The sequence below is a fragment of the Agelaius tricolor genome, unplaced genomic scaffold, assembly GCF_023055355.1.
Source record: "Agelaius tricolor isolate 1412-34295 unplaced genomic scaffold, bAgeTri1.0.p SCAF_72, whole genome shotgun sequence".
In the NCBI taxonomy this organism is placed as follows: Eukaryota; Metazoa; Chordata; class Aves; order Passeriformes; family Icteridae; genus Agelaius; species Agelaius tricolor.
In genome coordinates this window covers 738,179-765,689 of record NW_027269332.1, presented here as the reverse complement: position 1 = coordinate 765,689, position 27,511 = coordinate 738,179, and the positions used below count along the sequence as shown (strand labels likewise).

At 41.9% G+C, this 27,511-nt stretch overlaps 1 protein-coding gene across 25 annotated transcripts in view; it reads left to right on the top strand.

The window, feature by feature from the left end:
- Positions 1–27,511, top strand: part of SOX5 (SRY-box transcription factor 5) — a 608,636-nt gene that overhangs the window by 492,173 nt on the left and 88,952 nt on the right. For 22 of the 25 annotated variants that reach the window (XR_011677034.1, XR_011677035.1, XM_071417998.1 and 19 more), the window contains one exon: positions 22,919–23,042. Coding sequence is in view for 23 of the 25 variants with exons in the window: in XM_071417998.1 (XP_071274099.1) it covers positions 22,919–23,042 (124 nt within the window). In the remaining 2 variants the exon portion in view is untranslated. The remainder of the gene's footprint in view (positions 1–22,918; positions 23,043–27,511) is intronic. The other 3 variants (XM_071418008.1, XM_071418006.1, XM_071417987.1) reach the window with 1 other exon arrangement.

The window sequence follows — 27,511 nt, the reverse complement described above, 5'->3', positions numbered from 1 at the left end:
AGCTAGTAGAGCTCAGGAGAATGGATTTCACAGGGTCCTGAGCAAGAGAGCCCCGTTTTCTTCAAGTGTGTTTGCACAGAAATGTGGAAGGGCAAAACCATTTTTAACTTCCCAGACATCACTGAGCATGAGCATTATACATAAGGGAAGGTGAAGTTTGGAGGAGTTAATGATTAATGATTTTAAGATAAGACACAGAAACCTGATTCTTACAGCTAAGCAAGGCAAGACCATGTTGTTCCTCAGGTGGGACTGATCCAAATGATCTCTGAAGGAGCTCTTCTACCATCATTCCTTTTTGTCAAGCAACGTGCTCATACCATGGTGAGATGAGACAGGGGTTAGAAATCATAAGGCGTAATTTGTAAAAAGAATCTTTCCATTGGTTACATCTTTGCTTTTTAATGGCATTGTAAAGTATTGATATATTTTCCCTTTCTTCCTTGAAATACACAGGATGTTCTTTAATAACATTATAATCCTCTCCACACTGCTGCTTGCAGCACATTATAGCCTCTGTAGAGTCTCAGACTTTCTGAACTCTTAATTATTCAATGAGATACAGATTTAAAGCAATTGGATTGTGTACTGGATAAGATACCAGTTTAGTCCTGTCCTCACTCTATAATCCAAGTTTCTATGGTACAGAGTTTATCTGGAAGCTGACCTGTGTCTTTTATCAAATTCAGATGGACTCTGTAGACAGTTAGCTGTCAAGGTTCAATATTAGGCACCAGTCTGGAGTACCAGGTGCTTTTTCATGGCCAGCAAATCAGAAAAGTGATAAATTAGTTGTGATTCAAGTGCCTTAATCTCTAGCTAGAGGGAACATAAATCTTGGACAGAGTTACTAACCTCAAATGAACTTGTTAGATCTCTTCCCAAAGCTCCTTTGACTTCTCTGTTCTTTAACTTGCAGCACCATCATCTTCCTCCCTCTCAAGCACATCCATATTCCAAGAAGCCATTTTGACTGATTTCTCAAATCTTCTTCTCTAAAATCCAGCTTTTTCTGCTGCCTAAAAATTTCAGCCACTTTTTTGTCAATCTTACAACTTGATTACTGAGTCTTCTGTTGTCATTCTGTTGTCATTCTGTGTCATTCTGACATTCCATTATCTCCCTGTTCTCTTGGCAGGACATTCCCCAAACACCATCATCTCTTCACTGCTGTTGATATTCTTGGACCCAGCTCTTCCCTTCAGCCTAGGCGTTGCTCCCTGTTTTCCATAACATGAAATTACAGTTTGGTGTTGTTTCCCCAAGGTTCTTCACAGGTCTTTCACTTGCATTTCGCCTCTCCATGGTTCATGCCAATTCTGATCTGCTCTGTTGGTGACACACACACCCCCACACCTCATTGTTTTGTTTGTTCACTTTTCCTGTGCTGTCTTGCACTTTATTTCAAATTACCTCAAGTCTGTTGAATAACCTTTCCAGAAGGGTCGAGCCTTTCATATTGCCCAAATTATTTATCAAGTTTTACTGCTGCTGTTGCCTACAGACAATTATCAAGCTCATGAAATCTAAACTAGATCCAAGCACAGAACCCTAAATAATACTGTAATAGATAAAATAACTACTCCTCTCTACTATATCATGTTTTCTACTTGTGGTATCTTGTCTTAAAAAAAGATCTAAAACATGCAGGACTCTCTTTGATCATGCACAGTCAGAGGCTGGACCTCTGCAGTCCTTTGAACTTCCTCACAGTCCAAGTAATATATGGTGACAGTAATAGAAAGATTAATTTACCTTCACTTGCTTTCCTTTCTGAATCAAGCTGGATTCTGAGAGTGTTTATGTGTGTAATTCAGGAGAGCCATGTGATGGTGAGAGTCACATCCCACCAATTGCTTGCTCCTGTACTGCACAAATTCCTGAAGTTTTTCCCTCCGATGGGTTAATTATCCAAACGAGCTCCTTCTCCATAGGCACAGATCAGTCCATCCATGTATGTTCAAGGCTCGTGACATTATTTAGGTTGGGGATTGCTGTGAAATCTGGGCTCAGATTTGGTCTTGCAGCATCAGTTTCTCACTGCTTCCCACCATCTGCTCACCAGAATTTCTGTTGCTGCTAATGCCTGGACTCAGGAATGCTGAGGAGATTTTCTGTTCAGAGAGGGTGTAACCAAATTTAAACCCACTTGTCCCATTCCCATTCAGTGCATGTGCACTTTGAATTCTCATTGTCTCTATCACACACAGCACTCATTCCCCTCATGCCACAGAAAGCAAATAGTGGCAAAAGGCAAGCTGTAAAAAACCCCAAACCCACCTGATGTTACCTATTCCCTTTCTGGAGCTCCTGCAGCCTTCAGAACGTTTGTGTGCAGCTGAGCCAAGAAAAGGTAGCAGTGGGATTATTAGTGAAGAGAGCATCTTAGGAGAAACATGAAAAGGGGACCGGTTCTTATTCTGATCTCCTTTTTTCCCATGCAGTTAAAAAGAGAGAATCGTTTCAACATGCTTCTGTCAGACTCCTTTCAGTGGCCCCTTTTTCTCGGCAAAGTTACCAGCAGCTTCATTCATGAGATGATCTTGAAGGTTGTTTCAGTGTCACTGGGATACAGTTAAAGTGTTTTCTAAAGGGTACCACTCAAGTGGAAAGGCGCCTGGTAGGAAAAATAAGGCCCTTGCAGAAAAAGAGCAGCAGCCCATCAGATCTTGCTTTTTCAATCCAGGCAGGTTCCCCCTTGCAAAGATTAATTACATTCAGGTTTGGAAGACAGCCTTGCTGTGGTTTTCTTCTCCTAGCATTAGGAAAGATAAAGGGCGTGATTAGTGTGCACAAAGGCTCTGATCAAACCAGCACTGGGGTTTGTGACAGGAGCTTCAAACACTTTATGGATCACTGGTGCTGACAGGTAGATCACACAAGCTTTAAACAGATGTTTAGCAAGAAGATGAATGTGTGAGATCTCAAACGTGCAGGACTCCTTTGCCTGGCCGTAATAGGCTGTGAGGCATTAAAAAATGTGGGATTTTTTTGGGTTTGTTAGGTTTTTTTTTTTTAGCTGCCCTGCTAAAAAGGGAAAAGAGATCCTACTAACCAGCTTGCATTAAATTTTGTAATTTTTTTCGATTGAAATTAAATATGGCCAGGTCCTTGAAGCTGTTTAACTTCTTCTTTTAGACATTAAGGCTGTTCTTTTGGGATGTGTGACCCCCCTTTGCCCTCTCTAGGAAAATGTAGCAGTGAGGCAGTGACTGTGAATGCTCTAAGGGCCAAGGTGCATATGAGATGCTCAGTTGGAACAGAGATATATTCAAATTAAATTACAAAGGTCTCTTTACCAGGGAGCTTCAGAGACAATGGCTTTCCATGGGGTATGTGTTCTCTGCATCAGCACAATGACTTGGAAATGCAATAATTATGTAAGGCTTGTGGAGCAAACTGTATTTACTAGACCTCTTCAAACATTTTGAGGTGTTGATATGATGGGAGGAAAATATTGCATCAGTGCCATTTATTATGAAAATTCAGAAGTTCTGGGCATGATTTTTAGTACCTTCTCAAGAGAAATCATCTGTAGCCTTGCCCTTTGTAGTCACAGAATCCACTCGTTTGGAGGTGTGAATGTCCTGTGTGGGGGACAAGCAGAGACCCTCCCTATCTAGCAGGAGATTAAGACCTTGGCAGAATGTCTGATGGATGTCAGACACCTGGAGGGATCTATTCAATTTAGAAATGGGCTCAAGCCAAACAATTCAGAGCCCAGTCTCAGATTTGAACACTCCCTAGTTCAACGTTTTTTTTTACATAAAGTGTTTAAGCCAGTCCATATGATTAATCAAATTGCAGAATGTAGTCTGGGCATGGATTACAAGCACCCCTAAAATGCAATAGTATTTTTTAGTGCTTTATTTAGATGGCCTGGAAAGCCTCAACGCAGGGTTTGACCTCTTTGTCATCAGCCTTAAAAGAAGTTGGTTCATAAGTGTGGGGGCTTTATTTTTCCTACTCTCCTCCCCCATTTACTGCTTTTTAATTCTTTTTAAAGAAATGCAGAAGAAAAGGTGTTTGTAAGCAACTTCCCAAATTATTTTTTGCCATCCACAAGTTTAGAGCTGCCTGTTTGAATATTTCCCAGAAAGTATTGTTCTTATGTGACAACAGGTCAGAAAGACTCTGCATTAATTACACTAACATATGGTTATTAACAGATTCTAGCTCAGGGAGCAATACTTTACAATGTTATCTTCCACATAGTCAGATGTTAGCCATATTGTCAGTGCTGGCAGCTATTGTTTCACTCATTTACTTCACAGAGCTAATTACTCCCTAATAATAACTTTACCTTGGAGTTTTTCACTTGCTTGTGCCAGCAAACCTGTTCACACTACATATGCTAATTATTGGCACTTATTCATTATGTTAAGATAGCTTTAAGTTCAAGCTGTGCAGCCTGGCTTTCGGTATGGAGCCAGCTGGCTGCAAAGTTCCACCTTTTTTTTTTCCTTTTTTTTTTCCCCTTTCTTTTTTTCTTTTTTTTTGTAACTAAAGTCGTTAAAAGTTTTAATATGGGCCTATCTTGTTCTCTTTGCAAGATTCAGCCATTCAGGAATTCAGGCTCAGAGTTGGTTACTCATGGACAATTCCAAGTTTATAAGGAGCTCCTGGTTTTTTGAACTGTTTCTCAGAGCTTGCAGTGAGTTCTTTTCTGTTTAGTGGATTGCAAATTCATTTGTAGTTGGAACTATGAGGCCATTTACCAAAATTTAATTTACCATTAATTTTGTTCCTTCCCTCACCAGTTCTGCCTCCATGCCTGGTGCATCACTCGTTGCATTTTTGCCCTGGAAGTCCCAAGGCTTCCTAGTGCCTGGTGATTTTGGGTTTGTTTCTCTGTGCTTTTGGTGTCCAAGGGCCTGAAACATCAATGAGCTTTGTATGGATGGATTCACTGATTTGCCCTGGGATCAACCTAAGTACAGCAAATCAGATCATTCCGATTTGCAGCCTAAACCAGACAATTTTCATGGGATTTGGTCTATTCCATCTTTCCAGAGTTCTCAATGATCCTTTTTCACACCCTAGAATAGAGCATATTTTCATAAAACCCAGAGAAATGTGGTGTCTTCTAAAGATAAAAAGCTGTCCTTGATTTGCATGAAGAATTTTATGAATACCAACTGAACATCTACAGGGGAATCAAAGACAATTGATGGCTGATCCTGGTTAATGTTGTATATAAAATATGGGATGTTAAAAAAAGGCTGCTTCAGCTGTGACTCTTGGGGAGCCCTGTGTCACATCATCATCCAGTGCTTTTCCAGTATCTGCTGAACTGGTTATTTTGTGAAGTTCTAAAAGAAACTGTTTTTATCCAAGATAAGGGAAACATATGTGACATCCCATTAATTTTAGATCAGTAGAAAGAGGAGACTGAAATTTCCCTATGTATGAATTCAGGCCATAGAGGACAAAATTGCCTAAATCTGCCTCTCTGTGAGCTAAGGGTTTTACATTCTGTAAACTGTTGAGCTACCCTGACATTAGAACTAAAAGGGTTGTTTTAAGCTAATTTATTAGGAAAAAAGTGTGCAGAAAGCTGCCATTTGGCCATCTTATCTTCCTGGTGTGCACATTGCACACATTAGGGTTTCTCTCCGTGCTGGTTGCAGTATCAAAGAAAACATGGAGGAATTAAGTAAGATTATTTCATTAACAGGAAAGGTGAAATCTCTCCTCTTCTGTACACATCTGTACTTCCCTCCACTGTCAGTGTGATCAGGTTTTGTGTACCTCAGTGCAGAATTTGGCCATAAAATAGGAGAGAAAAAGCAGGACAACCAAAACTGAAAGATAAGATTTAACTGAAATAAAACCACTGTTTCCTGCAACATCCCGTTTTCCAAGTGTTGGATTGGATTCTGCTTCAGCACAATTCCAGTATTAGCAATAAAGACTCTGAATACAATTCTTAATGAAGCTGAAGCAAGCAGACTTTTAGTTGAGCCATAATAGATGAACTTCACAGATCCTTTTGACGTGAAAGAAACGACTCATTATGTTTAGAGAAGGTTTGAACCAAGCCCTTCAAGCTTTGATACAACTTTCTCAGGAGCTGACCTTTTATGGGAGGCCAGGCCTAAATGCCAGATCTGATTTCACTGTGGAGATCTGGACTGAGACTGGGAGCTTTGTGCCTTAGAGGAGTGTTAAAAGAGCCTGGTATCACTGCTCAGGCAACTGCTGGATTTTCACCTTGGTGGCCTTCTGCTTTCTTGATAGACCTAAAACACTGTGAAAGTAGATATACCACCACAAAATACAGCTGTACAAAATATAGCTCTGTTTTGTTTTGTAGCAACAAAATATTACTGCTTTATCCAAGGAACTGGGGTGGGTCATGGCTGAAGAACCTGTGCTGGGAAGCTGTTGGAGCATTACAGGGCTGTGACTGGGAATCCTGGTTGTGAGGACAATGGGAATAGGAGCCTGGAGAGCCTCTGTGGGCAGTTGGACTGCTCTTCAGGTTAGTTTTGCCACGTTAGGCATGGCATTTCAGCAGTGGTAAGTGATAGCAATTAAGAAAAGACATTCAGCAAAAATGCTGTGATAGAACTCTTAGGAACTTGTTTGTTTTTAAAGCTGTTTCCTCGAGAAAAACTGAGAGAGAACACTTTTTTCTTTTTTTTTTTCCTTTTTTTCCCCTTATTTTTCTTGTTTTTCCTTTTTTTTTTTTTTTTTTTTTTTTTTTTTAATAAAATCTTAGTTCCTCTTCAGATGCTTGGCACTCCTTAAAATCTGCTGGAGCCTGACGGACTGTTCTGATGTTCTTAATGCACCTGAGAGTTCCTTCCCAAACATGCCTTTCCTTCTGCTAGATCTTGCCAAGATCTTTTGTATAAACCTAATTTGAAGTTTCTAGGACACAGTAACGTGGCATGAAGGAGCCCTAGAAGAATTTTGAAAATATGATTAACACCTCTTTCTAAGTCCCATATCACAAAAAGATCTTGGCCAAATTGCCTGTAATTCAGCTGCAGGTATGTTCTCTGACAGCTGACCACCTGTAAAGGCTTGGGAGGATAAATGGCCTCTCCAGAGATAGGAGGAACTAGGGAAAAAGTATCTAATCTGGGCATTTATCTGTGCTCTGAACCGTGCCCTCTGAATTGCTGGCTTTACAGCAAAAAGCCAGGCTTGCCTGTAGCTGTGGGCAGCCTGTGTGTGTTCTGCATGAGGCATGGGGAGAGCAGGAATCTGCACTGGTGCACTGGGGAGGGTTCATGGACTGGCTTAGGAGAGATTTGTTACTTGCCACTGGTGTGTTTTGCTTGATATCTCCAACTGATAGCAGTGAAACTTTTATGCTGCCTTATATTGCAGCATATTGTATGAAAGGAGCTTAATGTTTAAATTCAGTTTAATGCTCAAATAGGTTTTGGAGCGTTTTATGAGAGTTATTGGGGTACATTTTTGAGTCCTTCTACTGTTAAACTTTTTTTGTACCATAGTCAAATTAACCTACAGAGCTTACATGGGCTAGCTTTTCTGTAGGTAATGGAGTTTTCTGTCTTGATGGAGTGTTATGTGTGGAGCTGCCTCAAAGCTACATGCGCCTGCTGTGGGCCACATTAGGAAGCTCTGAAAAGTCTATTTCTTTTAATAATCATAGAATCATAGACTAGTCTGGGTTGGAAGTGACCTTAAAGATCATTTGGTTCCAGCTTCCTGCCATGGCATCTTCCACTGTCCCAGGCTGCTCAGAGCCCATCCAGCCTGGCCATGGGCACTTCCAGGGATCCAGGGGCAGCCACAGCTGCTCTGGGCACCCTGTGCCAGTGTCCACCAGCCTCACAGGGAAGAATTTCTTTCTGATATCCCATCTAAACCTCCTCTCTGTCAGTGTGAATCCATTCCCCCTGTCCTGTCACTGCCATCTCCATCTTTCTGGCGCAGGGTACTTCATGGAAAGACTTCCATTTTACCTCCTATGGGTTGCAAGACAGAAAAGCTCCAAAGTGCCTCTGGCCTAGGACTGGGTGTGGGTATTTTTACTGAGAAGTTGGGAAGGAAAAGGCCTGTGTGTGTCACTGGGCTGCAGAGGAAATGCACTTGCAGGAGTCTGGAGGCTGCAGGGGTGCATCCCTGCCCAGGAGAGCACTGCTGTGCCAGTGGAGCTGTCAGATGGATGTGCTGAATGTTCTGGGCTGGATTCTGCCCTGGTAGCAGCATCTCTGCTCTGCTGCATGCCTGCCTGCCTGCTCTGCATCTGCTGCATGCCTGCCTGCTCTGCATGTGCCTGTGGACTCTGTGCACAGGGCATCTGCTCCGTGGGAATGGTGTGGATAAATATGTGTGTAAATAGCAGTGCATGTGCACGTACACACACATTTACATTTGGGAATAAATAGCAGCAAGGAGGCTCAGAGATAGCTCCTCTCGTCTCCTGTGTGATGTGTGAGACGTGTGCGCACACTTCTCCTGCAGGAACGTGTGTGTTTATGTGTCTGTGTGGGCACAGATGATGCATGTGTGGGTACAGACAGGCAAACATGCACACACTGCAGTGCATTAGGTGCACTCCAGTCTGGAGGGCTCACTGGGAACTTGAATAGAGTATCAGCAGAGACTTCTTGTAGAGATAGTAGCTGAGTTATTCTCGCATTTTTCTGGCTACGTATTGAGCATATTGAAATGTCATGGAGACTTAATCCAGTGGCTGAACCTGAAGCAGGTTAAATCCCTGGGAAAATCGAGGTACACAGCCAGACCAGCCTGTGGGTGTGCTCAGCATTCAGTCATTTCAGGACAGACATTGTCAGATCCTTCTCTTGACCAGCTGCTGTTCCAGGACAGAGCCAAATCACTGCAGCTCTTGGGAAAAGGCTTCCAAGCTAAACTTCAGGCACTGCAGCACTTCTGGCTGTAAAATAAATATTGAAACCATTTGATTAGCTGAAGATGCTTCTTCATGGGTCCTCAATGGCGTGGTGGGAGTTTGAAGCTTGTCACCAACATTGTCATTTGTCTGTAGGTGCTGCTGGGCACAGAGGTGAGCAGGCAGCATGTTTTCACCCCGTGTGTCTGGGCACATTGCTCAATTTGCTGCATCAGGGCATTGTGCCCTGCAGCCCTGGGGGACCCCAGGAAAGGCATCTGCAGGCAGGACCTTGGAACAAGCACAGGCTGGGCAGAATTGCAGCCAAAGGGTCCCAGAGAAGGAGGGTGTGTGTTCACAGCCACAGTGCCCAGCTGTTCCAAGCAGGATTACCAGGGCTTTAATGGGGAGCACAGATGGAATCAGCACCATTGTCCAAAGTATGCTGGGGCAGAGGCTAAAGTGTGAAGGATGATCAGCAGAGAGCTGATTGGAAAGGAAAAGGAAAAAAAAAAAAAAAAAAACAAAAAAAAAAAAAAAAAAAAACAACAAAGTAAGAAAAAAGAGGAGGGGGAAAATAAAATCCCCTTGTTCTCAAAAAAGCAAAGGGATTGATGCTGTCCAATGGGGAGGGTGAGGAGGAAATAGTTCCCAAAGCTTGCTTTCATGGTTAGCAGGCATTGTAAGGATGGCACAGGTCATGTGTTGTGTGCAGCTGTTTGGAGGCTCTTACAGAACTGTTAGAGACTTAGCAGGGCCCATTATTCAAGGCAGCAAGGCAGTTTTACTGGATATGGACTGCTGCAATTGTATAAGCTCTCCATTGTGTGAGTACTAATTTAGAGTGCTGCCATAAGCCAGCCATACAATCCAGACTGCCCATGAATGAGTGAGTCATGCTGATGAAAGGGCTCAGAGCACACAGCTCTGACTTTTAGTCTTAAAGGGACCCAGTGTGTTCTGAATGGGTCACATTTTAATGAACAAACTCGCTGCTGGCTAAATATTTTAGGCTCAAACTGCTAAAATAATCCTTTTCTTTTTGGAGAGAGGTATTGAACCCAAACACTTGGGATAGTTTTTCATTTGCCTTACCACAGCTCAGACGTATCTTTACTTACTGATTTTTTATGAGATACTGAAGTGTTGCTAATGTGCTCGTATAAACATTACAGGTTTCAAGGGCACTGGGTAAGCCAGCAGTTTAAGTCCTGAACCATTCCTTTAGGTGCCAGAGAACTCCATGATTGTTTTATCAAAAAGCATTTGGCTGCAGGAGGGCAGCTGGTATTTAGTGGATGATGTCGATGCACAGATACAAACGTGGTGTTGTATTGCATCAGTGTCTTTTTATTGCCTTTCCTGCAAAGGATGTGGCAACAGTATTAGTGATGGCTCAGGTTTTAGCTTTTCTATTTTTCAGATTCTGTGCTGCTTTAGTGTGTGGGTCTGAGCTTCATATCAGGGGATGGTGAGCCTGTGCACAGAGCAGGGAGACAAAACAATTCCTGCTCCAGCTGGGCACCAAGGACAAATGATCCAAATCTCAGCCCAGGAGCACAAACCCCGTGGGCTGGAGAGAGAAAAACAAGCAGGGTGGGACTGCAGGGGCTAAAGCTGGAATGGGACAATGAACTGCAAGATGCAAATGGAGCAGAACTGATCCCAGGGAGAGACCCCAGGAGCGCTGGTGCATTTTGGGGCCATTTTGGTTCATCTTGGGTGCAGCCCTGGCTGGGCTCTTGTGCTGCCCAAGGTGGATCCATGGAGGAGATGCTTTGAATGAATCCCTGCTTTATTCTGGAACTCTGCCCAGCCTCTGCTCTAGCTCAGCCTTCCCAAGGCGTCATTAGGAACTCTAACATAGCCACAGCTCTTTTGGAAAGGTGATTTTCTGCATGGCTTAGGGTAACATCAGAAAAGAGACTCTTCTCTCTGGTGACAATACTCAGCCTTTGGGAATATCCAAAAGCCCTTCTGCAGCTCCCATGCAGGTTCTGTCCAGATACCCTTTAGCCAGACCCTTTAAGAGCCTTGATCTGAAGCTGTGAGGGATCTGAGCATGCACAGCAGCTGCTGGTGGGAGCTGAGAACTTTCTGTGTACATCATCTTGTGCATGCCTGGGTTGAACACCTGAATGTGAGCTCTGCCCAGGGGCCCCTGCAGTCCAGAGATGAGGCACAGCAGCTGTGGCAGGTCCTGGGGCACAGTGGCAGGGCTGTGAAGGGCAGTGCCTTCCTTCCTTCCTTTACCACATACACCAGTTTTTTTGGTTTTGGGGTTTTTTTGTTTGTTTGGGTTTTTTTTAATGAAGTGTGCTGGTGAAAGCTTAAGAAATTGAAGGAACTGGACTGGGACTTGTGTGTCCTTATGGCAATTCCCAATGTCTCCCCCACCTCGTGACAGACAAGGCTGGGCTTTAAGCAAAGTAAGATGTACTGCTCATGTCATAGATGTAGGAAAAAAATAGGTGATAATAATAGCAGGTCAGTGTCCTGCTGGTGAGGACATTTGAACCTGTGTTCTCCTCCATAGATGCCTTGTCCTTTTTTTAAAAAAAAATTAAATTACAGTAAATTATTATATATATTAAAATGAACGATTTTTTAAAAATTGTTTCTGCTGGGTGCCATCGGGATCAATTTGTATTGACTCCAGCAGAGCAAGGACTCAACACAAAAACACAAAGTTCCTACAGGTCAAATTTTGCCCTTAAAAAAATTATTATTATAACAAAGTCCCTTTTCTGAGCTGAATACTTCTTAAAAGCTAAAGGCATTTTAAAAATCGTTTATTACTTGATGTTTTCATTGTGTTTACTGCTGGTTTCCTTTCTGATCTAACTGTCAAATTAAGTTTATTGAGTCAGTTTTGTTTAATTAGTTTAATTTTACTTGTTCAGCAGCACTGCCAGAGTTGTACTTTTTAGATTCACAGCTCTGAATGAAAATATTCCCAGTGACTGGCAAGACAAAACAAAAAACAAGAGTGGAAATGGAATTACTAAAATATTTTTATTTGCTTGGGTAAAATGCTTCCAGAATTGAAATTTGGAGCAGAAAATTTGTAAGGATCCTGATAACTTGGCTTGCTAGCTTAAATCCTTTCCTGCTGAGGTGTCAGAACTTCTGCTCACTTTATTGGAGTCAGGTCCAGCACACAAAGCGTGGGAAGTGTTGGCCTTTCCATGGAATAAATCAATTGATCAGAAAATTCCTTTTATTACTAAAGAGAAGTGGATGGCTCAAGAGCAGAACTTAAACAAAGCCTGAATGCCCAAGGTTTTATGCTTAGAAGAGATGGATAACATCCCTGTAGCAATCTCAGAGATTTTTACAGTGCTCCCTGGCATCCTTCTGTCCCAGACACATCCCCTCCACCTTTCCCTGAGTGTGAAAATGCACAATTAAACACTCAACAACTAAAGATGAATGTGCTAAAAGTTTATTTTCATTAATGGGGAGTGTGTGGGAGCACCCCAAAGAGCAAAGAGATGCTGGACACTGATAATAGATAAGGATCTGCTCCCTGCCTTTGTGGAGGACAATGGATTTTGTGAATATTCTGCTTCCTCTCCAGGCAGCGAGCTGGTATGGTTAACCAAAATTGTTGAGTAATTGTTCTGTGGTTGAGAACAAAATGCTGAATTAAACTGTTCCCAGCACAATAATTGTGTGATTACAGCATTTATGTTGCTGGCCAAAAGAACAGTCATTAGGTTTGGAAGACTTACCAAAACCACAGTCGGAGGGAAAAAAAATGCAAATCACATGTAAATTGTCCTCTAATACCTATAGTGGCTTAAAAATTGATCCAGGAGTATGGTATGTGTGTATTTAAAGGCAGGCAAGCCAGAAAAAAAAAGATTGTGTATTCAAGAACTCCTTCAGAGTAGGAAGAAAATACCCAGAGATTATTGATGTTCATTGTGCTGTGTATCCCCCTCTGCTGAGCTCCTGCTTTTCATGCATTGTGCATGGGCTGTGCCTGTGAATGCTGCTCTGTTTCCCATTCCCCACACCTGCCAGGGGTGCTCTGGGTGGCAGGTGGGGCTGCCACGCCCAGCCACACCCTGGGCCACACCCAGGTCTTTATTATTTATTATTATTTATTTCTATTATTATTTATTATTAATTTTTCATTATTTTTATTATGTTTATTATTTATTTTAGGGTTAGGACCAGGAAAATGAAAAACTGACTCATGGTGATAGGTGCCCTTGTGAGGTGGGCAATTTCCTTCTCCATTGCATGGTGTGTGTCTGCAAGTGCCAAGAAAACAATTGTGTATAGTCCCATTTTTTTCCTTTTTTTTTTCTTCCTTTTTGTGCTTTTCCTCATATGTTTAATAATAAAAGGGGTGGAGGAAGGCAAGGGAGAACTGAAGGTGACAGCAAAGGAGAAGAAGACACAATGTTTTGGGCAATCAAAATATTTGTAGCTGCAATTCAGGGGAGTAAAAAGCTGCAGGATTTGGCTAGCTGCTTACCTGGCTGTACACAGAAATCAGATGATGAGATGTCTAAATTTTATCACTCTACCTACAGCTAATTGTGCTTTAACTGTATTGCTGTCACTAGATTGTAGGCACAAAATTAGAGACTGTCTTCAGCCCTATTCAAGAAATGTTCCCAAACAAAATCCTTGTGAATAGGATTTTTTTATGGGGATTTTGGTAACAGGGGTACAAAAAGCATCAGGATGTGAATGGGAGAGTGGTGACGTTTCTGCTGAAATTGTATTTGTTCTGCAACTTGAGTCTGTTTTGCTTTTGAAATCAAACTTCTGATGGCAAACCTGAAGTGTGCTGAGGAGCAGCAGCTCCACGGGCAGCAGAGACAGTCAGAAACAAGTGTGAGCAGCTGAGGGATTGAAAAAGCTCTTTATTGTGCAGTCATTAGAGGCTGTTCAGCACTAAAGCTGTGTTTGCTGCAAGGATTTCTGATAACATGTGCTCAGAGTTCTCCTGGCCATTTGTTCATTGAGCAGGGATTTTTAAGATCTTACAGCAAGCAATGAAGTTCAATATACAGCAGTAACAGTGATGATGATAATAATGACAATATATTGTCTTCAGAAAAGAATGACACTGAGTTGTTGTAACTGCTTGAGCTCTGAAAATGCTGCCACTGGAGACCACACTTACCCTGACACGTGTATCTGATATAATAATAATAGTAATAATGATAATAATAATAATAAAAACTGAGGGAAGAAGAGGGGTCATTCACAGGGTTTAGTCAGTGCATTTTAGTCTAAGGTTTTATGAGCAGATCCAGTTCTGCAAGAGCCTAATGATCAAACCATGAAGGATGTTTTTTCCCCTGTAGTTCATTAGTTTGTATACAGTTTTATTAACTATGTCCTTGTTTAAAGAAGGCAAGGGGAGGTAATGACTTTTAGTGCAGACACTTTTTTTTTAGTCCTTTAAGTCTATTTTTTTCTCTCTTTTTCTGGATGGTATGATTTTAAGTGGATGACTTTGATAAGACTTTCTTGTTTGTTTATAGCATTGCACTATTCAGCAGCTGAATGGGTTTTGAATTTCTGCCCACTACATGATATTAAATAACCCCTGTTTCTTCCCTGTCGCCTACACACTGAAATTGCTGTGTTTTTTTTTTTTTTTTTTTTTAATTAATGATATTCCATTTGTCAGAGAGATACTGAGTGAAAAATACATCTTGAAACCTTAGGGGTTTGTTTGAAAGGATACCCTTAGCATTGTGTCAAAAATGAGGTCATGGAACTGGCCATCATCTCCTAAGTGCAGTGGTTTCCTAATTGGAACTGTTCTCCCTGTTTCAGTGTAAGAATCTGGGGTTTTGGAACAGGAAAAATACTGCTGCAATTTATACATCAAAATTATTAGTTACTGGTGTTTGAGTATATTATGGAAAAATCAACAGGGGGTAAAGGGAGAGGTTTAGCAGCTGGCCTTTAGACAAATGCCTCTGAATAACTTCAAATGACAAAAAATACCACTTTTTAAAGTATAATGGCATCAGCCGTGCTCTTGCCACCCATTTCTTGATTTTTTTCAGGAAAATGCACTAAAGAAATCTTTTGTGGATAGGCTCACCCCCCCAAAAGGTGCATTACTCCAGTCTACACAGGAGTAAGAACCATGCTTAGAATAAATTTAGAAAATATTTAGAAACAATATGGATATTATTTTAGAAAATGGCTTAGAATGAATTACTTAAGCTGCATTCTCTCAACCTGAAAACCATTTTGGGCAGTTTTGTTGCTGAGCATTTTATGGTCCTGTTTGCACAAAAACATTCACAATGATACTTTGGTGTCAGGATGAGCCCAAAGGTGCCTTGGAAGCACTGAAAAGGTGGCAAGGTGGGACATTTCTCCCAGGTGATGGAACTTACTGTCAGAAAACAGAACTTACTGTGAGAAAACAGCCAGGCTCCTGCCTGTGGTGGTGTGTAACACTAGAGTTTATTTCCTGTCCATTTACTTACTAATTTCCTTGTCCTCAGCTGAATCTGTTGACTTCCAGCATTCATGGAAGTTCTTGAAAAGTCATTTTTGGATTATTCCTCTTCCTCTTCTCCCTCTCTTTTAACCCCATGCCAGTTCTGAGCCTTCCCACCCATTCCTACTTGTTTTTATAGTCTAGCCATTGATTTATAATTTTAAGATTTGCGGATTCGAGCTTGAAAAAACCCTGGGCTCCTACAGGAAAAGTCCTCTTGGTTCCACACTCCTCTCTGGAGCCCTCAGACATCCTGAAATAGAAATAGTGCTCTCCCTGCTGCCCCTGCAGCACTGCTCCCCACCAGTCCTGTTTCCAGAGCTGCTTTGGCAGCAGGCTGTGATGCTCTTGCACAAAAACTTTGGGTCTGCTGAAAGGAGAGCACTGAGTCACCAAAGCAGGGACTCTGAAAGGAAAAAGGCCTGGATTAGCACCCACTAACTAGCAAAAGCTCAGCCACCTCGGTCCTTTTAACCAGGGTGGAGGAAATCAGAAGGAGAATTACCCAGATGACTTCTGAAAGGCTGCTGTCAGCAGTGACAAGGGAGGTGCATTGCTTTGTGTCCCTGATTCTTTCTGGCATGTACAAATAAGCCCAGAGTTCATTATATTTTGAATAACTGAACCCATCTATCATAGATGAGCTAGCTGCAGAAAAGAGCGCACGTGCTGCTGAAGGAATTATCCTACATGCTGTCCTGTAAATCACATCAGGAAAGCTCACACCTGTTTTCTTTTCCCTGACAAATGTTTCACTGGAGAGCTTTGTGCTGCAGCCATCAGCACTGGCCCAGGGCTCGCTGGGGGGAGCATTAGCCAGGCATATGGAACCTGTGCTCTGTCATATGCTGCAGGCAGCACCAGCCATTCCCTGCAAGCTCAGAGATTTTCCACTCTCAGGGAAGTGACTTTGTGGGTTAACTCTTGATCATGACATTTGCACTTAGGAGCAACTTGCCGGTAGCCAACGAAAGCACAAATAAGGAACAATAGAGCATCTAAATCAGCAGTTCTGACAGCCAGAAGTCTGTGGCAGATTTCCCTTCCAGTCCTGGTTTATTCCTCTAGGAAGGGCACTAACATTTAGACAAGGTGCTCAGGTGCTTGGAAGCTGTGCCGTGAGAACTCAGTGTTTGTGTGAATATTAAGGAAGGTGAAATAAGATGATTTGCCCAAAACTGTGGTCATTGTGCCTCAAAAGCCCATTTGCTAACTTCAGCCTCTTCATGAAACAAGTAGCTCAATCCACCAAACAATGAATCTTCTTCTCTTATAGAAATGAAAGGGCAAATTATTTTTAATGTTGCTCTTGAGCTGGGATTAGGAGGGGCTCTTCTGAGAGTGCATTTCAGTCTTCCAGTGTAGCTTTTACCTGAATTCCAGTCACTGGCTCTGGGGGTCCTGATCTGGCCAGAGAACCCCACTCACTGAGGTGTTTTACAGTCTGGGGCAGCCCTCCCTGTGTGAACTCTTAGGTTTTTACCTTAAAGCAGCTGGAATGAATTCTAGTTTATGTACTTTTTATTTGGGCTGTTTGTTCCAGTACCTTTGTTGCAGAGCTGCCCTGTAGGTAACTTACATGCCAGGCTGCACAAGCAAGAATACTTGTTTAACCTCATCCCCATGAACAAAAAAAGTCATCTCACTGCTTTTCTCTCCTCTCTGTGTTTCTTCCGTACTAACTCAAATATTTAAAAAAAAAGTCTTGAAGTTCTTTATTTTAGTTACAAAAATGATCAACAAATGAACTGCCTTTTTCCTTTGGAAGTCTCCAAGGGTTGTTCCCGAATGTGAAAGGTCCTTCTGGCCTCTGTCCTGCCAAGTGCTGCTGGAGGTCTGTCTGTCTGTCTGTCAACATTGCATTTGGTGCTGTGGCATGAGCCGGAGGAGGGAAGCCTTGGAAGGAAGTTATCAACATGGAAACAGCTCCTGTCTGTATTACTTGGCAGTGTCAGGCACTTTGCTGCACTTAGTTGAAAAGGCTGTGTGTGTTAATTTACAGGCTTTATGCTGAGATGAATTGGAGATGGATGCTGCTAGTGACACCCAGGCTCTCTTGCAGGACTGAGCAAAGGTGGAAAGTTTCCAGCCTGGAAAGCCTTGCTTTTTTAAAATGGAAAATGCTTATGTATTTCCCTGAGATGCATTCTGCAAGTGTGTTCCTTGTGTTTTCCACGTGCCAAGTTGCATACCTTTAGGGATTGTGTCCATATTCCATCAGACTAGCCATTTTCTCCCCACCAGCCCTCAGAATAAAGCTGTGCTGTGCCAGCAGGGTGGTGCTGGGGAGCCTGTGTCGGGTGTGGGTGATGAGCTGAACCCCTGGTTCATTCTGCCTGGAATCACCACTGTGAGAGTTTTGTGCCAGCACTGTCCCTGCTTGCAGCTGGGGGAGCAGTGGGAGCTGCTGAGTGAGCTCAGCTGTGTGCACGGGTACATTTTGGTAAGCTCTGGGATGCATTGTCTAAGCCTCATATACAGCAAAGGGAAGAATAATATTTAGGGCCCAAATCATCCACTGCAGAAGAGCTCACAGGAGGTGATCAGGAAGAAAAAATTCACCTTTACCTCATGGCACCCACCTTGTGCTGTGCATCCTGGACACTCAGTGAGCACCCATAAAAAGGCACCTCAAACTCAGGAGGAGCAGGAGGTATCATCCCACAACTGGATAGGCAGGGCTTCCTGCTCTGTGGGCTCAGGACATGCTTGTGGCAACTTAGGGAACTGATACACAGGAGAGAAAAACATTTTCTTGTCTTATTTTAAACATCACTGCAAGGGAAAATAGCAGATTGTAGTTATATGGGGACATATATTTTTATTTCCCTTAAGATAGACACGGGGAGGGGGGTGAGGTAAGGAGGGCCAACACATGTGCTAATTAAAGCATGCAGGCCTTCAGCAGAGTGTGTGGCACTGGGAGCCAAGTGTTTCTGGAGGAAGGGGGACAAATGCAATTAAACATGTCAGTTTTGAAGGACAGATTTGTGTTGCTGCATGTGAAATGTGCATTCTTCCCTGAACAGTAGAAGAGATGCTTAACTTCCAGACAAGTCACAAGCAAGAAGATATTCCTACAACACTTTGAAGTTAATCAAATCATTCATGTGCATCCACTGTTCTAGGAATAAAAAAATCTGAACTCATTTGGGGCAGCTGAGACTAACTCCAATGAAAATAAAAATCAGCCGCACGTCTGAGCAGTTCAGGAGTAAAGTACTGTGCAGAGTTTGGTCAGGTTGTGGAGAACAGAGTGTTGCTTTTAGCAGCTGCCCTTCCCCACACTCAGTAATTCATTATCCATCACCAACCTCACCAAAAGGAATAGAATTGCTTCTGAAGAGCTGGAGGTGGGTGCATAGCAGTATTTGCCCCTCAGTGGAAAATGTTATATATATCTATATAGATGCTGGGAAATGCACTGAGATACTTATCTTGGAGATAGGAAAACTTTTATATAAAAGTTGATGCTAATAAATATGTAATGAACAGCTGCAGAAATGAAATTGGGGGAAGTGTATGAAGAGAAAATAGATAGAACTAATAGCAGCTGCTATTTTAGGGGCTTAGGTTTGCTGAAAGTATGGGTTTATGTTACTTGGGAAGTGGGATAAGCCTTCTAGAATAAGCAAGAGTCATGTGGAGGGGAAACTCTGAACTTTGGGGATTCTGTCGGGATGCAGGGGCAGTGAAGAGCCAAAATAAGGTCGTGCATGTTTCCCTGATCCTGGCATTCTCTAAGCCACAAATGTCTTAACTTTGCCATCCTAATGTTCCTTTAAACTACTTTCCCTGTGTAGCTATTTACATAGTGACCCAAAGCACACATGACTTTTTACAGAAAATAGAACTGTAGTTGTCAAGTGTTTGCAATCTAAATTTGTGGAAGTCACAGCAGGAGCTAGTAACAAACAGTGGGGGTAACTGTTAAAAACATACTGCTTGGTGCTTAGGTAGCTGTGGTAACCATAGTATGTTCCTAAAAGGAGACAGGAGAGCAGAATTTAGGTGGAAATACTACAGTTATAACGAAGCTGAGAATCCTGGAAATATGAAGTGTGACTGTGTTGAATGCAGTGTCTTTGTGTGCCTGGATTTGTTATGGTCAAGTCATACAGGACACGCACACATTTGTGAAGATGCTGGCCCAGGCTTCAACAGCCTGAACTGGCTCCAGGTTTGCCAACACATTCCCTTTGATATGGTAAGCCATTTAGGGCCAGACTTCTCAAAGGCACTGAAACAAATAAAGATACATTGAGGCACTTCCCAAAATCAGAAATCTCTGCAGGCAGCTGTGGGTATTTCCCCCTTGGACAGTAGATTTACTATGGGCTGCTTGTCATGTGCTCATACTGATTTTTGCATTGATAACTCCTTCAGGGGTGGGCTCTTTTTTGGATTTTCAGTGGCTATGAAGGTTTCCTGGTGTGGTGGCTTGGCACTGGCCAAACACAGCTGGGCAGAGGAGAGAAAAAAATTAATGAAGGGTTCACAGTGTGCTCAGATAACCCAGTGACAACAGTATGGAAAACCAGGAAAATCTCAGAGGATTGTGTCTGTGTCCTCCAGAATAACATCCTAAAGTAGGTAAGAAGTTATAAGGTGAAATTGTAGCTCATTAAATCCACTGGGAATTTTGTGAGGATTTAAAATACAGTTGTCTCCTTTAGGATGTTACAGCTAAGAGGTCACACATAGAGAGGCTGGTCAGTGGAGAATCTTGACAGCTGTGTGAATTATCAGATTGTTGAAGAGGTATTTCTTTTTATGGACATATGTCCTTTAGCAGAACAAATTGAAGGGCCTGGAAAATAGCCCTGATTTGCAGTCCATTATATTCAAATTAGAAATGCAGTATCAAGAAGTTACAATCCAGAAAATATTGGAAGGTATGTAAGCTTCCAACAAAAATAAAAAACTTTTGAGACATTGAACTGATTATAAAAAACATTTGAGAGATTGAACTGATTATAAAAAACATTTGAGAGATTCAACTGATGTAGTAATACCTTGAAAAGAAAAAAAAAATAGGGAAACACCTTAGATGTAATGCTCAGAAGGAGGGCCTGTATTCAATGCCACTTGAGGCAGTTGTATCCTGGCAATTCCAGTTAATAATAATAATAAACATAACGAGTTAAAATGCAGTAGTTAAATGAGCCATAAAAATGAAGAGTCCATAATTTGTATGATATTGTGTCATGTAATCGGATTAAAATAAACGAATGTTTGCATTTATTTGTGTTTAGGAGAAAGTGAAGTGTAGCTGAGTGCTGCTCCATACATTCCATCCTGGAATGAAAATCACATTGTTTTGACTGTGTTATTTCTATATCCATGCAAACCATCCTCACCGCTCCATAGTTTTTACCTCCCTAATGCAAACAAGGTTGTGTCATTTGAAATGAGGGGCTATAAGGCCCCTTGGAGAGTTAAAGAGGAGCAGCAATTTGAAAAAAAAAAAGAAATGCAGCAGTCAGATTTAGGAAGAAAGGGCATTTTCCTGGTAAATGTTTTCCTAAATGGGAATTTTTCAGTGTGGTGTTTTGCTCGTGTGTTTGGCAGTCACTTGGAATCAAGTGCAGACTTAGGCTACGTTGTGGGCTTGGCAATGACAATTTGTGTGTGTGTGGTGCTTCAGTTATATTAGCCCTGGAGGCAGAGTTAACACTTGCAGTGGGACAAGAGTATTTGCAGTCATCAGAGAACTTTGCAGTCAGCTTCAATAACATCACTCAATTTTTTTCACTTTTTTTTAACATTTTTTTTGGCAGCAAAGCACTTAGTAGAACCATCTGTCTTTCTATTAGTGTTTTTTGAGTCCTGTTTTGAAGCTTCTTCGCTTGGCAAAGTCACTTTCATCCTTGGAAACCATTTAAAAAAAAAAGTTCTGTGGCTTTTTGCCGAAGAAGAGTACTATGCAAAAATTCCGCATGGCTGTTCATTTTTGTTCTAAAAGAATACAGTTACTTTGTCTTTGTCTTTAAAAAAAAGGCAAAAGAAAAAAGCAAACCACAAAACCTCAAACAAAACAAACAAAAAATGAACACGTGAAGAAAAGGCAGGTATTGGACACCTCTAGGATATCTGTGCAGATAGAGAACAAATCACATTTTATATGGGTTTTATCCTGTAATTCAGCTGAAAATATGTATGCCTTCTAATTAACAGGATCAGAATAGAAAGACAAATATTGAAGTAACAAAAAATGGATCAAGCTGGTTCAGTGAGTGGAGCTACATCTACTCCATCTTTCAGCCTCAGTCTTAATCTCTCACTGCAAGAATTTCTGTCAACAGTGCTCTTGAACTCTATCCTTGAAAATTGTTTCAGACCATACAGACACAGTCAGCACACACAGGGGTGTTGCCAGCTCCAGGCATAAATTAAAAGGGATGATAATCCCAAATTTTGTATCACTGTTTTGCCTGGTACCAGTGTTGGGTGAGCCAAGACGTGGCCTGGATTTTAAGGAGAATAAATGAAACTAGAATGAAGTGCAAATGGTGTATTCTGAGCAGAGGCAGCCAAGGGCTGGGGCAGGTTCTCTGTCCCAGTTCTGCTGTCAGGCAGCAGTGAAGGGAGTGACACCTTTGTGAGCCCCTCAGCATAGAAGGTTCTCTGCTGATGCTCTGATTTTCTGAGTTACTTAAACCACAAAATAAATTGTAGTTTTCAAGGACATCTCCATCTCCAGTGCCTCAGCTTTAGAGCACCATTAAAATCTAGATGAGCTGTCTTAAAAAGAGATCACTCCTTCTTGACTGACTGATCTGGTCAGTACAGTGGGGGTTTTACATTGAAACTAGACATTCAGCATTTTAACCCAGCAAACTTTGTGTTTCTCATCTGTGTGAAATACAGAGACAGCTTCCATTTCTATCAATTATAAAAGCTATTAACGGAACTGGGTAAAAGCAGCAGCAGTAGACGTTGTGCCATGGCCCACTTCCAGATTTGATGACTAATTTCTGCATGGCTTTAGTCCCCTGCAGTATCCACTTACAATATAATATTTTCCACTTCCTGACTTGCATGGTTGTGTAGAGTTGCTGTGCAAAGTTGAACACCTAACTCTTCAGACATTGCTGTTTGATTTGTGAGCAAAGGGTCTCAGCCTTTCTTCCGAGGCTTTATCTTTTCACATGTACCAATAAGTGCACGTGTATGAGCAGAAAAATCACATTGGCTGTGCTGTGTGCTACTTGTGCACTTATTTTTCCTTTCTGAGGAGGTGTCTTTGTGTTTGGGCTTGGTCAGGGTGGAAGCTACTGTCTGAGACATTACTGCTGCACAGTTTAGTAAAAGAGAAGGAAGTACCCCCCTACAGCCAGAGATAAGTGAGTCATCATGAACTGTGGGGGGAATAATTAAGTGGGATATAGATATGCCTTTGTGAAACATTTCAGTTTATTTTGGGTTCATGTCATTCATATGAGGTGTTTGGTGATGAAGATGAAGCCCCAGAGCTGATGCTGCTGGAGCACCCCAATATGAAGAGGTGAATTCAGATCAGCAGTGAAAGAAAGCACATTGCAGACATTGTCCCCCCCAAATTGTGTGTTTGATTGTCCCTCTCTGTTCAGCAGGTCCAGGGTCAGCTGCCTCCATTGATGATCCCCGTGTTCCCTCCAGACCAGCGCACGCTGGCAGCAGCTGCCCAGCAAGGATTCCTCCTTCCTCCTGGCTTCAGCTACAAGGCGGGATGCAGTAAGTCCTGGGGGTTTCTCTAGCTGGAGTGGGTATTGCAGGGCACAGTCTGTATGAAAACAGCACCTTGTCCATGGACAAAGCCATCAGCTTGCAGAGATGAGTCAGGAACAGGGGATTGCTTGTTACAGCATGAGAAAAGCCTGTCAGAGGTGAAGGATGCGTTCCTACACAGCAGCCAAACATCTGACACAAGAGCTGCATTTGTGCACCTTCTCCCTGACAGGTCTTTCTGACAAGTGAACACGCTCATGACCACAAACTTGCCTCTGAAGAGAAGCTATTTGAAACTTCCCAATAAATTTCAACACTGTTGTAAGAAAACATGTTTTTTTCCTGAAGCAGACTGCTTGCTATTTGTGAACTGAGGGCCTATTCTAGTCTCTTTCTTCACACAGAGCTCACATTAATCTCAATGGAGGTTCTGCACAGAGATCAAAGATAGCATATGCCTTTCAGTTTGATGGACTAACACAAACTCTGAGGATATTTGTGAGAGCCTAACACTTAAAAATATAGCATCTACTTTTTTAATCTTTGAAAGATTTGTATTGTTCTCTACATTCCACAGATTTTTTTTTTTATTTTACTTAAGCCTTCTATAGGATTTCATCTTCCTGTCAACATGATGAGGATAAATACAAGTTAAGAAATAATGAAGGAACTTTATTTCTGTGAATAAACTTAGCTAGAGCATGAATTTCATAGACCTATTTTTCATGCACTTGTAGAACTCTTCTGCCATCAGTTTTCCACTGAGTTATCCTGGACTTGCTTGTTCTCCCCTTCTCTGTCTCTGGTTTGGGTGTTTGTTATGTCCATGTCACTGTATCCATCTGTATCCTTGACTAAATCACTAATTCATCAGTTGGTTTGAGTTACTCAGCACTTGCCACTGCTGCATTTTTTGTAAACTTAGAACATAGAAAGATTTCTTTAGTTAAGCTGGCTTAGCCCACAATTTCAGATTTCTCTCAGCTTCCGAACATCACAGACACAGTACTTGAGCACTAACTCCGTTTCTTTGGCCACTAACACCTTTTCCTGATATTTTACAGACTGGGACCACTGTTGCAAATACTGTTCCAAATACTTCCCATCCCTCAGAAGCTGCAGTGCCAAAACATGGTCTCATTCAGTTCTTCCAGTGATTTCACACACTCAGCCTCTCAGTGATTCACATTGCAGAATGTGTAGCTGTGAGCCACGCTGAATGTGAATGCTGCCATCACTGTGGGTCTGGAAAAGGTCAGCAAAGCACACTGTTAGACAGGTCTGGCAGATGATATTGTTTCCATGTTAGTCAAATCCAGCTTGGGTAGAAGGAGCTGAGGTGTTTTTTTCCCTTCTTTGTACTGCGTGCACATGAACTCCATGATAGTCCTGTAGTTCCTCACATCTGTGGAATAATAACTCCATGATGGTCCTGTAGTTCCTCTCATCTATGAAGTACTAACTCCATCATAGTCCTGTAGTTCCTCACATCTGTGGAATAATAACTCCATGATGGTCCTGTAGTTCCTCTCATCTATGAAGTACTAACTCCATCATAGTCCTGTAGTTCCTGACATCTGTGGAATAATAACTCCATTATAATCCTGTAGTTCCTCACATCTATGGAATACTAACTCCATCATGGTCCTGTAGTTCCTCACATCTAGTGAAATAGATGTGATATTGCGTGTTTGTGTAACCCTGAAAATTGAAAGGCAAAAAGAGCAAAGTTTCTGCTGCTTCTGGCAGTGAGGCTTGGAATGAGCAGCGTGCCAAGCTGCAGGGCTGAGCAGGAGCCAGTGGAAAAAGGCAGCTCTGTGTTTGGTGGTTGCCTGGCATGTTTGGCTGAGAAGCTGAGGAGAAGTGACAAGTAGTCCAAAGGGTTTCTTCCTTTCACTCAGCATCTAGAGTAAACAAAAACTCACATTTAGCCACACCTGGAAAGCTCCACCTAGCTGCCTTCAAACCACAATATGTTCACATCAAGTCACGTTTTTGACAGACCACTAAAACTATTTCTCCCATTTTTTTGCTTGCCCTCCTGTGTGTCAGTCCACTTAGCAAAGTCTGTGAACCAGGGAGCTTTGGGCACAATTTTGTTAAGCACCTGAGTGATTCAGGAGACTAAACCTCCCTTTTAAGAGTGACAAATGCACTAGGATCTAGAGAATGTCCAGCAGATTAATTTGCTCAGCTTCTGAATGGGTTAAATGCATGATTTTCACTAAGTTTGCTTTTGGGAGCAAAGCCCTCCTCGGAACTTCCAAAGACCCCCAGCATCATCTGTACATGACTGCCAGTCTGTGGTTTAAAATCAGTGTCTGTGCATGACAATAATGGATCTCACTTCCACATCTTCCCCAGTCAGTCCTTTTGGAAACCTGTCCTTCTTTCTGGACTGATTGCATTTTTCAGAATTGTTTTCTGTGGCTGACTGATGGAAATTCTCTAGTGATGATTCTGTTACTTATTAGCATTAACAACCTGCAGATAGGAATGATAAAAAACTTCATGTGACTATTCAGTTTCAGTCACAAAGAACAAAAAACTGTGAAACCTTTCACATACTGTTCCTCAAAAAAAGTTAGCTTTGAAAATTTGGGGGAGAAGGAAGAGAGACTCATTGCAACAACCAATATTTTCATAAGTAGCTAGTGATGCAGAGCTCCTTGACTTTGGAGACACATTGAAAGGGACATTTATGCTGCTCTGCACCCTGCCCCTGTGAGAATTTAGGATTCCAGGAGATGTATGGGCCAGGCTTCCTGGTTGAGCATTCTCAAACTTGTTTCTGTCCAGGCTGTTAAAATTGCTTAAACTGAGATGGTTCTTTTTCATGGAAACGTGTTGGGAAGGGCTTAAAGAGCAGCCTGGTCACAGTGGGAGCCTTTGCAGGGGCTGTGGTAGGAGCTGTTGGCCTCTTCAGCCCAGCCAGAATGTGTGATCAAGGCTCGGGGTGTGCAGAAGAGAAGAAATAATGAATAGCTGTACTACTGTTTTATTTGCATTCAGCTTAGATAACAAAACCTCATTTAACTTATTCAGTGCTTTCAGACCCACCTGTGCCTCCCCAGAGAGGGTGAAATGTGAGTCCCCCAATGATTTCACAGTGAAAAGTGGGTTCCTCAGGCAGTGCTTACCAAAGGACTCATCACTCACCAGACAGAGGCTGGAAGAGAAGAGCACTGCTTTCTCTAGACATACTTTGTTTTCTGAGCATTTAGACTGAAGAGAACACAAAAATAATCATAACAGTTGATAGCAGTGGTCCATTTGGACTCCTTTCATGGCAGATACCCAAGGAAGAACAAAAGTGCACTGATACTTTATCCCCATCCTTTGCCAGGTTGCAGTGACTGAGGACTCAGGGACCTTCTAACCCAGTGGTGGCATCGCTGTGAGATGTGGTGTTGGAAACAAAGAGTTTTTCTCTGCTTGGTTCCAGCCTGATGGAAAACATTCTAGAGAGATGAAATGCTCAAAAAAATCCAGCAGTATCAGTCTCTATTATGTGCAGAGCAAATGATTCAATTATGCTTTTCCAAATATTTTTCAAAATTGGGTAAATAAAGGGAGGAGAGGGGTAAATATTTTCTCCGTGGTTACATGGCAGGTCATGGTCTTTGGCTTCCAATTTGATGTACTACATTTCCTTTTCTTTCTTTTTCCCCATAGCAGACCATGCTTGGGAGTGGCTTGGGTTTTCATTTTGTTTTGTTTTTTTAAACAGATGGTTTGCATTACATAAGGGACAATTTACACAAGTTGACACTTCCCCTTTTTTCTCTATGGCATATTGTGTGGTGGTAAAGTTGGCAGAGATGAAGGGAGGAACTTCTATTAGGATTACATTTCTATTTGAGAAAAAGATTCATATTCTCTGGTTCCAGTTAATTTTCAACCTCCATACCTAGATAAAATTGCATGTATAAAATGTTTAATATTATTATTTACAACTGAAGTACTTTTTCTTATGAGGAAAAAAAAAGTTGGCAGTATGTGATGGGCTATATAATCCACAATTAGCAAGGTAAATACTGATTATGTACTTACTTGCCCTGTATTTAGTTATTCATGCAATGTGTGCTATTTGAAATTGAAGTTTTTTGAGTTTTTCATGCAAACCTCTTTATATGTATTTTATGATACACATAATAGGTAATTTTTAGATAAATAAATAGTGCAAATCTTTTTCTGAAGGGCTGGTTTTTCAAGGTTAGTTGTTGACTAAGTTAGTGACTGGCAGCATGAGCAAATTTGAGGAGTTACCCAGTATCCCAACTATTTAAACTGGTTTTAGCAGCAGAGCACCTTCCTTTTCAGCTGATGCTGAGATCAAACACAGTCTGATTGTTGCATTTGCCAGAGCTTCTCCCACTTTTGGGCTCCCCAGACTGGCTCAGGTCATTTAACCCTTCTTTTCTTCTCGTCTCATACCCTTATCACTGGTTACTCCTGCTAGTTCAGCCCTCCTT